General features: G+C 49.2%; 1 protein-coding gene and 1 pseudogene across 1 annotated transcript in view; one reads left to right on the forward strand and one right to left on the reverse strand.

The window, feature by feature from the left end:
• Positions 1-2271: 2271 nt before the first annotated feature.
• Positions 2272-5081, reverse strand: LOC118769549 (annotated as a pseudogene).
• LOC118769476 (fatty-acid amide hydrolase 2-A-like) overlaps positions 4942-13512 on the forward strand; it is an 11317-nt gene continuing 2746 nt past the window's right edge. The window contains exons 1-8 of the mRNA XM_036516594.1: positions 4942-5683; positions 7111-7193; positions 9384-9526; positions 9610-9819; positions 10877-10996; positions 11479-11614; positions 12034-12151; positions 12275-12394. Of these exons, the coding sequence (XP_036372487.1) occupies positions 5498-5683; positions 7111-7193; positions 9384-9526; positions 9610-9819; positions 10877-10996; positions 11479-11614; positions 12034-12151; positions 12275-12394 (1116 nt within the window). The 5' untranslated portion in view covers positions 4942-5497. The remainder of the gene's footprint in view (positions 5684-7110; positions 7194-9383; positions 9527-9609; positions 9820-10876; positions 10997-11478; positions 11615-12033; positions 12152-12274; positions 12395-13512) is intronic.

Consider the following 13512-nt stretch of genomic DNA (forward strand, 5'->3'; position numbering starts at 1 on the left):
TCAGCAGATGCTCTAGTCTAGAGTGACCTGCAAGCTGTGTGAGTACATTGAATGTTACATTTACATTTTGACATCCAGCAATGGGCTGTGGGAAGAGTACAGCAGGAAACACCATCCTGGGCAGAGAGGACTGATGTGGGAGATTTGGGGTACAGGACACTGATGTGGGAGATTTGGGGTACAGTACACTGATGTGGGAGATTTGGGGTACAGGACACTGATGTGGGAGATTTGGGGTACAGGACACTGATGTGGGAGATTTGGGGTACAGGACACTGATGTAGGAGATGTGGGGTACAGGACACTGATGTGAGAGATTTGGGGTACAGGACACTGATGTAGGAGATTTGGGGTACAGTACACTGATGTAGGAGATTTGGGGTACAGAACAGCACAGGGGCATATCAGGCACATCTCTAAATATTCTACAGAGTCCCTGAATTTCAGGTAACAGTAATGCAGTGTTTTACCGATGTAGTATTTTCACTTTAAAAATCATGTCATGCACATTCCGCACAGCAAACCACCTCTACACTGAGAGCAGCATAGGGTTGCATTGCTGGTGCACTGAGGTCCTCTTGCCACAAGGGGGAGACAAACATACACAGCTGTCCTAGGAGAGTGAAATGTATCAGAAAATACCAATATCTGTTTTCACTAGCTCACTGGCTGTATGTAGCTCTGCAAACACAGATGTGTCTCTGCTGTTTCTCTCTTACACACACAGTGTAGCTCTACAAACACAGATGTGTCTCTGCTGTTTCTCTCTTACACACACAGTGTAGAACCGTTTCTGTGATGGGAAACCAGAGCCTGAAGAATGAAGGAAACTTGCCTAAAAAACAATGTAAACAAATGTAAACCTTGAAATAAATGAATGAATTTCATATTTTCTAATCTTAAACAGGTTTTGAGCAGTGTTGTGATTCAGTGGTGTGTACAGAAATGCCAGTCTCTCTCGCTCTCTCTCTCTCTCTCACACACACACACACACACACACACACATACACAAACAGATATACCCATCACTCATTCTCTGTTGGTGTCTTTAACACTTGTTCACCCACTCTCTCCCCCTTAGTACACACATCCCTCAGATTCTCTCTCTCTCTCTCTGTGTTCTTTAGTGTCCTTCTCACACACTCTCTCCCTGCCTCCTCCTCACACACACTCTCTCCCTGCCTCCTCCTCTCACACACTCTCTCCCTGCCTCCTCCTCTCACACACTCTCTCCCTGCCTCCTCCTCTCACACACTCTCTCCCTGCCTCCTCCTCTCACACACTCTCTCCCTGCCTCCTCCTCTCACACACTCTCTCCCTGCCTCCTCCTCCTCACACACTCTCTCCCTGCCTCCTCCTCCTCACACACTCTCTCCCTGCCTCCTCCTCTCACACACTCTCTCCCTGCCTCCTCCTCTTCACACACTCTCTCCATGCCTCCTCCTCTCACACACTCTCTCCCTGCCTCCTCCTCTCACACACTCTCTCCCTGCCTCCTCCTCTCACACACTCTCTCCCTGCCTCCTCCTCTTCACACACTCTCTCCCTGCCTCCTCCTCTTCACACACTCTCTCCATGCCTCCTCCTCTCACACACTCTCTCCCTGCCTCCTCCTCTCACACACTCTCTCCCTGCCTCCTCCTCTTCACACACTCTCCCTGCCTCCTCCTCTTCACACACTCTCTCCATGCCTCCTCCTCTCACACACAATCACATTCTGTGGCTCTCACCAGCATGCTTCTGCTTTAGAAACGGTTTTATACCTGTGCTCAGATCCATGCCTTGACCCAATTTGATTGCGGAGGTCTCAGGTGTGTGCCTTCCTAAATCACGTCAAATCAATTCAATAGGCCACAGGTAGACTCCAATCAAGACATCAAGGACAGTCAAAGCAAACAGGATGCACCTGAACTCAATCTGGAATGAGCAAAGGGTCTGAATGAGATTTCAGTTTTTGACTGTGAATATTTTTTGCAAACATTTAAAAAAACAGTTTTTCCTTTTTTTTTCCTATAAACATACTGTTATTTCTTAAAATACAGTATATATAAGTCTGGCTAAGACACTCAACAGACCCCAGACACTCTCCTGTGTAGAGTGTGTACAAAGTGGTACTGTATATATCCCATCTAGTCATACATTTGTCTTCAGATGATTGAAACTCTTTTCCAAAGCCAAAGCTTTACATGCTCAGTGTTGCAGCCAGAGGGCCTGACTCCAGAGCAGATCGCCATGGCAGCCAGTTCAGTGTTGATGAAGTCGGAAATAAACTCAGCTGAAACACAGACGGTAGAAGGATATGAAGCTGGGTGTCCTTTTCACTGACCAGCGAAGTTACAGTTGCCCTTCCATCTGTGCTGTAACTCGTGTCACAGCTAAGGACAGCACAGTGGTTTCAGCTCTTTGCTATTAGCTGTGTAAATTAGCAGCTCAGCTGATCTCATTGTTTGGAGGTTTAATTGGTAGAGGCTCAGGCAATTTGGGTGGTTTATCTGCCTGTCTGTTCATCACACTACAACACAACACCAGCAAGTCGTACTGAGCACTTCCATAAGGTGGAGTCATTAAGAGTTTCCATGGACTCATACTTCTTGCGTTTGGCCCGTACAGCTCGCTGGTGGACTGCTGATTTCCCAGATCGTACACAATGGGAACAGCGGGGCCCCTGTTGGTGTGGCACACCCCAGCCTTGTACCTCACAGGGTAGTGCTGAAACGAAGCACAGTGTGGTGGAAACGAGCGGCACTGAGCATCACTTCAGCTGATGGTACAGCCAAATACATTCTAATATTGAGATATTTTTGATAAGTAGCATCATCAAGCTTTTCATTTCTTCTTTTCTTGGTTGACAGTGGAATCCCTTCCTCCCTCTCTCCTGAAAGGGTGAGTTCTCCACATCATGGCCGTACTCTCTGCACAGCACACAGCCTTGGTGTTACCTTGGCCAGGTGGTACAGGGTTCCTCCGTGGAGGGTGAGGAAGCTGGACCGTGTGTGGTAGCGCAGGATGGAGGCTATTCTCCAGTGCTCCGGCTGCACATTGCCCTCATTGCCACACAGGCACGTCCTGCGCTGTGATGTCATAGTAGCCGGGGTTCTAGAACAGAGGAGAAAGTCACATGATGCAAAGGAACAGACACGCCCCATTATGACCCTTTATCAGGAACTACGCAGGGTGGAAGAATGATGTCCCTGTATTACATATTCAAGAGCCTCTCAGAGTCTTCGTAGAAAGAAATCTACAGTATTCTTATATATAATATTACTTTTCTATTTCTATTTATATTTACCATACATATTTGAATATTAGGGCAAAGCGAAGATTGGTATAACAATTCCAGAACTTACTTACCAAGCTAATTAATGAATGCCTATGAATGTTCTCACCCAAGCAGTGAGCAGTTTACAGAATTGCTTAATATAAGGAATGTATTATTTATCTATGATTTAGGTAGCTCTTTCAGACTGCAGACAACTGTTTCAGACTTTAGGCAGTTTGGTTAGTTTCAGACCGCAGGCAGTTTGGTTAGTTTCAGACCGCAGATGGTTTATTTTGTTTCAGACCGCAGGCGGTTTGGTTAGTTTCAGACCGCAGGCGGTTTGGTTAGTTTCAGACCGCAGGCGGTTTGGTTAGTTTCAGACCGCAGGCGGTTTATTTTGTTTCAGACCGCAGGCAGTTTGGTTAGTTTCAGACCGCAGGCGGTTTGGTGAGTTTCAGACCGCAGGCAGTTTATTTTGTTTCAGACCGCAGGCGGTTTGGTTAGTTTCAGACCGCAGGCGGTTTGGTGAGTTTCAGACCGCAGGCAGTTTATTTTGTTTCAGACCGCAGGCGGTTTGGTTAGTTTCAGACCGCAGGCGGTTTGGTTAGTTTCAGACCGCAGGCGGTTTATTTTGTTTCAGACCGCAGGCGGTTTGGTTAGTTTCAGACCGCAGGCGGTTTGGTTAGTTTCAGACCGCAGATGGTTTATTTTGTTTCAGACCGCAGGCGGTTTGGTTAGTTTCAGACCGCAGGCGGTTTGGTTAGTTTCAGACCGCAGGCGGTTTATTTTGTTTCAGACCGCAGGCGGTTTGGTTAGTTTCAGACCGCAGGCGGTTTGGTTAGTTTCAGACCGCAGGCGGTTTGGTTAGTTTCAGACCGCAGATGGTTTATTTTGTTTCAGACCGCAGGCGGTTTGGTTAGTTTCAGACCGCAGGCGGTTTGGTTAGTTTCAGACCGCAGATGGTTTATTTTGTTTCAGACCGCAGGCGGTTTGGTTAGTTTCAGACCGCAGGCGGTTTGGTTAGTTTCAGACCGCAGGCGGTTTGGTTAGTTTCAGACCGCAGGCGGTTTGGTTAGTTTCAGACCGCAGACCGCCCACCTTGTAGTCGTCAGAGATGGCGGCCTCAGCAGAGCCGAAGGTAACTGTGTTGCTCCAGGTCCCGTCGTCCTCCGGCTGGTTGGGCGAGTTTCCCTGCTGGCTGGACCAGCAGTCACCCACGGTGCACTTCCCAAACATGTTATTCTCATGGACACTGGCCACCACGGAGACTTGCAGTAAGTGTACCAAGCGCACAGAATGACCAAAGAGCGCTTCTTTCAAAAGCTGGCCACAGCTGCCACCTAGTGGTGCAGAGGAGGTACTGCTAAACTGTACAGTAGGAAAGAGCGCGCTTTGCTCCGGGTCTAAAACATGGAATCGGTAGTATTTATAATGTATTTAACGTATTTATGCATGCATTGCGCGTGCGTTTGCATGTTGACTTTCATCAGATCACACAACCCGATATTATAAATGAGAAGTATGCATTTTTATTACATAATAATGTACAATGTTACTGTAGAAAGGAATATGAAAAAAAACTCTGTAAAGGCGGACGGGCGTGTGCTACGCGACTGAAGCCAAGGACCAGACGGAATGCCGTACATTTCGGGGAGCGGTCGGCCGCCTTGGAGATGGTTTGGTCTTAAAAGCGCGTTTCGAGGCGGCTGAGTCCTGGCAGCGCCTTCAGCAGCGCGCTGTTCACGCTTCCTCAGGTCCTGATCGGGTAAAACTGCACCGCCTTACAAACTATTTTTTTTACTGTCCTGTGTGACCTGAGCATGAAGTCCGTAATTGCCTTTTAAATTATTTTGTCATGTCAAAGTCCTTCCAATTATTGAGCCAAAAATCTCCAAAGCAAAACCATTATCTTAGTAAGTTGATACATGCGTACCTACAACATTATTATACCCCACATACTTAAAACAATGCTGTTCCGCGAGGACATTTACAATATACGCATGAAAGATTTCAGCTACTTCAGTAGCGTAACATGTGATATTTGTGTTGACACTGCAGCCGTTATGATGTAATTCCTGCTTCAGATGTAGCGAATATGTACAGACAGCAGGTGTAAAGTGCGAGCGCTACGCACCGCACAATTGCAACACTTTGTTTGCACCGCGGTGCATGCTGGGAAACGTGCGTTTGCAGTTCCTGTGAATCGCGATCACCGGAGACACAGCGGGGCTGGTAAGGATGGCGCGGAGCCGTTTCGAGCGCCTGTTGGCTCGGGTGTTGCGGGCGGCCGTGGGGTTCCTGCTCACGCTGTTTGAGATGCTCGCATCCCGGAGATGTGCACGGTCCCCGGGACTGCCTGCGATCAGCAACCCGCTGCTGCTGCTGTCGGGGGTGCAGCTCGCCCGGAAGATTCGCAGGAAAGAGGTTGGTGCGTCCGGCCGTCTGCGCGGACACTGCAGTCAGTCTGGATTTTGTTACTTTTGTGACAGCCTGGCTCCGCACGCGTAGCATTCAGACGCACTTCGTATTTTACTTCGGTTAGGGAGCGTCGTCACAGGGTGGCTGACGGTGTTGCATGCTGGGAGACGTAGTTCGTTAGAAGCTGACGCGTTTGGCAGGTGCATTAAAAGTTTGCTTGCTCTTTCGCCAGCAGTGGTTTGTGAGACTTGCCAAATGAAGTTTTACAGAGCTTTAAGCTCGGCTTTCACCCTCTTCTACAGCAGACAACTAAACTTCAGCGGCTGCAGCCGCTCGGAACGTGCGGAGGCTGTTGGCACAAAACACGGCGACCGAGAGTGCACTTTGCGCAATGTGTTTCTCTGTGCGCCATGCGCGGAATTAGCCGTATTATCCCCTTTCTGTAGGGTTATTCATACTGATCACTTCAACATGTGTAGCACGTGGTTCTTTGAAAACACAGAACATAAATACTTTTAAGCCTCCGTTTGCTTTCAGCGGCGCTATTGTTTTTGCCTGTGAATGTAAACGTGACCTGGTTTGCGGGCCGGTCTGGCCTTTTTCCGCCCTGAAGGCAGTGCTGGGGGCCCTGACTGATGTGTAACTAAAGACAGTAATGAGTAATGTGCAGGTTTCGTAACTTGAGGTTGAGGTGCCAGGCATTAGGTCCCCTGTATTAGGACACACCCCTCCCCTGTATTAGAACACACCCTCTCCCCTGTATTAGGACACACCCCTCCCCTGTATTAGGACACACCCCTCCCCTGTATTAGGACACACCCTCTCCCCTGTATTAGGACACACCCCTCCCCTGTATTAGGACACACCCTCTCACCTGCTTTAGAACACACCCTCTCCCCTGTATTAGGACACACCCCTCCCCTGTATTAGGACACACCCTCTCACCTGCTTTAGAACACACCCTCTCCCCTGTATTAGGACACACCCCTCCCCTGTATTAGGACACACCCCTCCCCTGTATTAGGACACACCCTCTCACCTGCTTTAGAACACACCCTCTCCCCTGTATTAGGACACACCCCTCCCCTGTATTAGGACACACCCTCTCCCCTGTATTAGGACACACCCTCTCCCCTGTATTAGGACACACCCCTCCCCTGTATTAGGACACACCCTCTCACCTGCTTTAGAACACACCCTCTCCCCTGTATTAGGACACACCCCTCCCCTGTATTAGGACACACCCTCTCACCTACTTTAGAACACACCCTCTCCCCTGTATTAGAACACACCCTCTCACCTGCATTAGGACACACCCTCTCACCTGTAGAGGACACACCCTCTCCCCTGCATTAGGACACACCCTCTCACCTGTAGAGGACACACCCCTGCCTCGTGGCTGAAGTGTCTGATTGGTGCTCGTGTCCCTGCAGGTGACGAGTGTGGAGGCAGTGCAGGCCTACATCGACCGCATCCAGGAGGTCAACCCCCTGCTCAACGCTGTGGTCAAGGACAGGTCAGCCACTTAAGAGAGGAGAGAACACTGTGTGTGTGTGTGTGTGTGTGTGTGTGTATGTGTGTGTGTGAATGAGTGTCTATCTCTCCTCCCTCTCTCCCTCTGTCTCTGTCTCTCACCCTCCCTCTCCCTCTCCCTCCCTCTCTCTCCCCCTCTCTCTCTCTCTCTCTCTCTTTCTCTCTCTCTCTCTCCCTCTCTCCCCCTCTCTGTCTCTCTCTCTCTCCCCCCCCTCCCCCCTCCCCTCTCTCTCTCTCCCTCTCTCCCTCTCCCTCTCCCTCTCTCTCTCCCCCCCTCTCTCTCCCTCTCTCCCTCTCCCTCTCTCCCCCTCTCTGTCTCTCGCTCTCTCCCTCTTTCCCCCTCCCTCTCTTTCTCTCAAATTCAAATTCAAATGAGCTTTATTGGCATGACAAAAACTCCATTTGTATTGCCAAAGCATTTCTACAAACATTAAAACAAACAAACAACAAATACAGAAGTGTGTGTGTGTGTTTGTGTGTGTGTGTGTGTGGTGTGAATGCGTGTATGTGTGTGTGTGTGTGTGTGTGGTGTGAATGCGTGTGTTTGTGTGTATGTGTGTGTGTGTGTGTGTGTGGTGTGTGTGTGGTGTGAATGCGTGTGTTTGTGTGTGTGTGTGTGTGTGAGTGTGTGTGTGTGTGTGTGTGTGTGTGTGTGTGTGTGTGTGTGTGTGTGTGTGTGTGTATTTATTTCTTGAAGTGTTTTACTGATGGAGTGACTCTCTTTCTCTGTGGCAGGCATCCACATACCTAGCTGCGACTCTGGCACTATCTTGTTCCTCTCCTAGTAATATTCTAAGAACCTTACTGTCCTCAAAATTCTCAAAGTCTGGGTAGATGGTTTTGAATTCAGGAAAGAATTTCTTCCGGATAGCTTTGAATTTGCAGCATTCACTCAAGAAGTGGAGCTCTGTTTCTATCATGCCCTGGCTGCAATGGGTACATAGTCTCTCTTCTGTGGGCAGCCAGGTTTGCCTGTGTCTGCCTCTTTCAATAGCCAGGTTATGGTTGCTTAGTCTGTACCTGGTCAAGGTTTTCCTTTGTTTTGTATTAGACACTGTGGACAGGTAGTCTGCTACAGTGTATTCTCTGTTTAGGGCCAAATAGCATTGAAGTTTACTTTGACTTTTTGTTGTTTCAATCCAATATGTCAGATACTTTTCTTTTTGTGTTTTTATAATTTGGTTAGGCCGAATTGTTTGTGCAAGGGTGGCATAGTCCTGAGGCTGATTGTTAGTTGTATTAGTCTGGTTATTCTTGTTTGTCGTATTAGTTTGTGTGAGCCTCAAGACTAGCTGGCAGAGGGGACTTTTTTTGTGCTCATTTCTTGGCTTTTCAGGGCTTTAAAACAATAAGCGTTGGGGTCACTTGATTTGAGGTGTTTCCAGAATTTGATGGCTCGTTTCTCAATTTTAATTGATAGGGGATAGTGGCCTAATTCAGCCCTGCATGCATTGTTAGCTGTGCTCCTCTGTACTTTGAGGATACGCTTACAGAACTCTGCATGCAGGGTTTCAACTGGGTGTTTGTCCCATTTTTCAAACCCACTGTACATGAGTGGACCCCACACTTCACTGCCGTATAATGCAATTGGTTCTATGACTGATTGGAAAATTTTGAGCCAGATTCTAATTGGTATGTCAAATTGGATAGATTTTTTAATGGCATAGAAAGCCCTTCTTGCTTTCTCTTTCAAGTCATTCACGGCCAGGTTAAAGTTACCGGTTGTAGTAATCTTCAGCCCAAGGTATGTGTAATTTTTTGCATGTTCGATTGTATTTGAACCAAGGGTGAATTTTTTTCCCTGACATCTGGATTTTTTCTGAAATGTTAGTATTTTTGTTTTTTGGGGGTTAATAGTCAGGGCCCAGGTCTGACAGAATTTGTGCAAGAGATTTAGGTTCTGCTGTAGACCCTCTTCTGTTGGAGACAGCAGGACCAAGTCGTCTGCAAAAAGAAGGAATTTAATTTCAGAGTCATTTAATGAGAGACCAGGTACTGCTGACTGCTCGAGTCTTTTTGCCAATTCATTAATATAAATTAATTTATAATTTAATCTCTCTCTCCCTCTCCCTCTCTCCCTCTCCCTCTCTCTCTCTCTCTCCCTCTCCCTCTCTCCCTCTCCCTCTCCCTCTCTCCCTCTCCCTCTCCCTCTCTCTCTCTCTCTCTCTCTCAGGTTCTCGGCAGCACTGCAGGAGGCAGCTCAGGTGGATCAGCTGATTGAGGAGGAGGAGGAGGGAGGGGGAGAGGAGGCGCTGGAGGAGCGGTTGCCCCTGTTGGGAGTCCCCTTCACTGTGAAAGAGTCCTTCGCTCTGCAGGGTACTGCGTCTGCCGTCAGTCAGGTCTGCCTGTCCGTCTGTCTGTCTGAGAGCGCTCTCACGCCCCGTCCGGCTCCTCCGCAGGCATGCCCAACTCCGCGGGGCTGCTGGCGAGGAGGGCTGTGGTTTCGGCAGGGGACGCGCCCCCTGTGGCCCTGCTGAAGAGGGCGGGGGCCATTCCGCTGGGCGTCACCAACTGCAGTGAGCTCTGCATGTGGCTGGAGTCCCACAACCGGGTGCACGGCTCCACCAGCAACCCCTACGACAGGAGGCGCATCGCGGGGGGCAGCTCAGGTCAGCCGCACCGCCCGCGACACTCAGCAACACTGCAGCGATCATGCAGCAACGCTGCAGCGATACTGTATCAATACCACAGCAACACTGCAGCGATACTGTATCAATACCACAGCAACACTGCAGCGATACTGTATCAATACCACAGCAACACTGCAGGAATACTGTATCAATACCACAGCAACACTGCAGCAATACTGTATCAATACCACAGCAACGCTGCAGCGATACTGTATCAATACCACAGCAACGCTGCAGCGATACTGTATCAATACCACAGCAACACTGCAGCGATACTGTATCAATACCACAGCAACGCTGCAGCGATACTGTATCAATACCACAGCAACGCTGCAGGAATACTGTATCAATACCACAGCAGCGCTGCAGCGATACTGTATCAATACCACAGCAATACTGTATCAATACCACAGCAACGCTGCAGCAATACTGTATCAATACCACAGCAACGCTGCAGCGATACTGTATCAATACCACAGCAACGCTGCAGGAATACTGTATCAATACCACAGCAGCGCTGCAGCGATACTGTATCAATACCACAGCAATACTGTATCAATACCACAGCAACGCTGCAGCGATACTGTGTCAATACCACAGCAACGCTGCAGAAATACAATAAAATGCTACAACATTTCCCCAGGTATGCTACTTCAGTAGTGCAATAATACTACCTTATATTACCTTATTACTGCAGATATTACTGTAAAACTACAGCAATACTGCAGGAACACTACAGTGTTATTACAGTCATACTGTGACAATACTACATGTTACCTGTGCACCGCTGTTGGACGTTGGTGTCCACAGGCCTCCTCTGTGCTTCTCTCAGGTGGGGGGGCAGTGTTTTGGGGAGTGGAGGTTCTGTATTCAGATGTCCCTCTTCTGTATTTCTCGCAGGTGGGGGGGCAGTATTTTGGGGAGTGGAGGTTCTGTATTCAGATGTCCCTCTTCTGTATTTCTCGCAGGTGGGGGGGCAGTAGTTTGGGGAGTGGGGGTTCTGTATTCAGATGTCCCTCTTCTGTATTTCTCGCAGGTGGGGAGGGCAGTATTTTGGGGAGTGGGGGTTCTGTAATCGGTGTGGGCTCAGATGTGGGTGGTAGCATCCGCATGCCTGCCTTTTTCAACGGTATCTTTGGCCACAAACCCACAACAGGTAAGACAGTTCCTCCCTCAGTGTGTGTGTGTGTGTGTGTGTGTGTATGTGTATGTGTGTGTTGTTAGGAATTTTCTTCCTTTGTGGAATCAAGTCTATATATAGTCAAGTCTATATGTGGCCGGCTGTCTCTAACAGTCAGAGGGCTATTGCAGTGTGTGTGTGGGAATGCCAAATCAAAATGTAATTCAAACAAAATAAATAAAATGTAACTGGTTCAAACCTATCAGTGTGTATTGAGGTGTGTGTGTGTGTTTGCGCATGTGCATGTGTGTGTGTGTGACTGTGTGTGTGTGTGTGACTGGGTGAGTGTGTGTGTGTGCATGTGTGCGTGTGTGTGTGTGTTTTTGCGCATGTGCATGTGCATGCGCGTGTGTGACTGTGTGTGTGTGTGTGTGTGTGTGTATATGTGAGTGTGTATGTGTGTGTGTGTGTGTGTGTGTGCATTAGCAGAGGGTCCTGTGAATGGCTTGTTCTCTCAGGTGTGGTCTCTAATGAGGGCCAGTTTCCCCCGGCGTCCGGCCTGCAGCAGGAATTCCTGTGTACGGGACCCATGTGCCGCTACGCTGAGGACCTCCTGCCTGTGCTCAGCATCATGGCAGGACCCAACGCCCACAAGTACCACCCTCACCACTGCTCAATAAACTCTGTGTGTGTGTCTGTACTGACTCTCCTCTCTGTGTCTGTACTGACTCTCCTCTCTGTCTGTACTGACTCTCCTCTCTGTGTCTGTGTTCACTTTCTTCTCTGTGTCTGTACTGACTCTCCTCTCTGTGTCTGTACTGACTTTCCTCTCTGTGTGTCTGTACTGACTCTCCTCTCTGTGTGTCTGTACTGACTCTCCTCTCTGTGTCTGTACTGACTCTCCTCTCTGTGTGTCTGTACTGACTCTCCTCTCTGTGTGTCTGTACTGACTCTCCTCTCTGTGTCTGTACTGACTCTCCTCTCTGTGTGTCTGTACTGACTCTCCTCTCTGTGCGTCTGTACTGACTCTCCTCTCTGTGTCTGTACTGACTCGCCTCTCTGTGTGTCTGTAGGCTGCATCTGTCCTCAGAGGTGGACCTCAGGAAGCTGCGATTTTTCTCTGTGCCGCATGATGGTGGATCTCTGCTGGTGTCTCCTGTGGAGCAGCAGCTCATACAGGCCCAGAGGAAGGTTCGAGAGGGGCGTAGAGAGACGAGAAGGGCGTAGAGAGATGAGAGGGGCCTGACATGCGTACATCACTCACCTGTCGGCATGCAGAACGTGGTGCTGACTGGAAGGTCTGTGTCTCCGCAGGTAGCTGAACGTCTGGAGGCAGATCTGGGGGTCAAGGTTCAAGAGCTGAGTGTCCCCCAGCTGAAATACTCCTTCCAGATCTGGGGAGCCCTGATGGCAGCTCCAGGCAGGGATGGGAAGGTCTGTCAGTCTGTCTGTCAGTCACAGATCATTAACCTGTCTGCATCAGAGCATCTCACAGAGTCACCATCTGCATTACCCTGTCTCTGTATGCCATGTCTGTCAGTAAACCTGCTGTGTGTGCAGCTACATGTTGTCAGTACTGCAGTGTTAATGTCAGTAGCTGTAGGTGGTGGGTGCAGTCAGTACTGCGGTGTTAATGTCAGTAGCTGTAGGTGGTGGGTGAGGTCAGTACTGCGGTGTTAATGTCAGTAGCTGTAGGTGGTGGGTGCAGTCAGTACTGCGGTGTTAATGTCAGTAGCTGTAGGTGGTGGGTGCAGTCAGTACTGCGGTGTTAATGTCAGTAGCTGTAGGTGGTGGGTGCGGTCAGTACTGCGGTGTTAATGTCAGTAGCTGTAGGTGGTGGGTGCGGTCAGTACTGCGGTGTTAATGTCAGTAGCTGTAGGTGGTGGGTGAGGTCAGTACTGCGGTGTTAATGTCAGTAGCTGTAGGTGGTGGGTGAGGTCAGTACTGCGGTGTTAATGTCAGTAGCTGTAGGTGGTGGGTGAGGTCAGTACTGCGGTGTTAATGTCAGTAGCTGTAGGTGGTGGGTTCAGTCAGTACTGGTGTTAATGTCAGTAACTGTAGGTGGTGGGTGCAGTCAGAACTGGTGTTAATGTCAGTAGCTGTAGGTGATGGGTGAGGTCAGTACTGCAGTGTTAATGTCAGTAGCTGTAGGTGGTTGGTAAAGTCAGTACTGCGGTGTTAATGTCAATAGCTGTAGGTGGTGGGTGAGGTCAGTACTGCGGTGTTAATGTCAGTAGCTGTAGGTGGTGGGTGCAGTCAGTACTGGTGTTAATGTCAGTAGCTATAGGTGGTTGGTACAGTCAGTACTGCGGTGTTAATGTCAGTAGCTGTAGGTGGTGGGTGAGGTCAGTACTGCGGTGTTAATGTCAGTAGCTGTAGGTGGTGGGTGAGGTCAGTACTGTGGTGTTAATGTCAGTAGCTGTAGGTGGTGGGTGAGGTCAGTACTGCGGTGTTAATGTCAGTAGCTGTAGGTGGTGGGTGAGGTCAGTACTGCGGTGTTAATGTCAGTAGCTATGGGTGGTGGGTGAGGTCAGTACTGCGGTGTTAACCTG

Source organism: Megalops cyprinoides, chromosome 22 (genome assembly GCF_013368585.1).
Source record: "Megalops cyprinoides isolate fMegCyp1 chromosome 22, fMegCyp1.pri, whole genome shotgun sequence".
Taxonomy (NCBI): Eukaryota; Metazoa; Chordata; class Actinopteri; order Elopiformes; family Megalopidae; genus Megalops; species Megalops cyprinoides.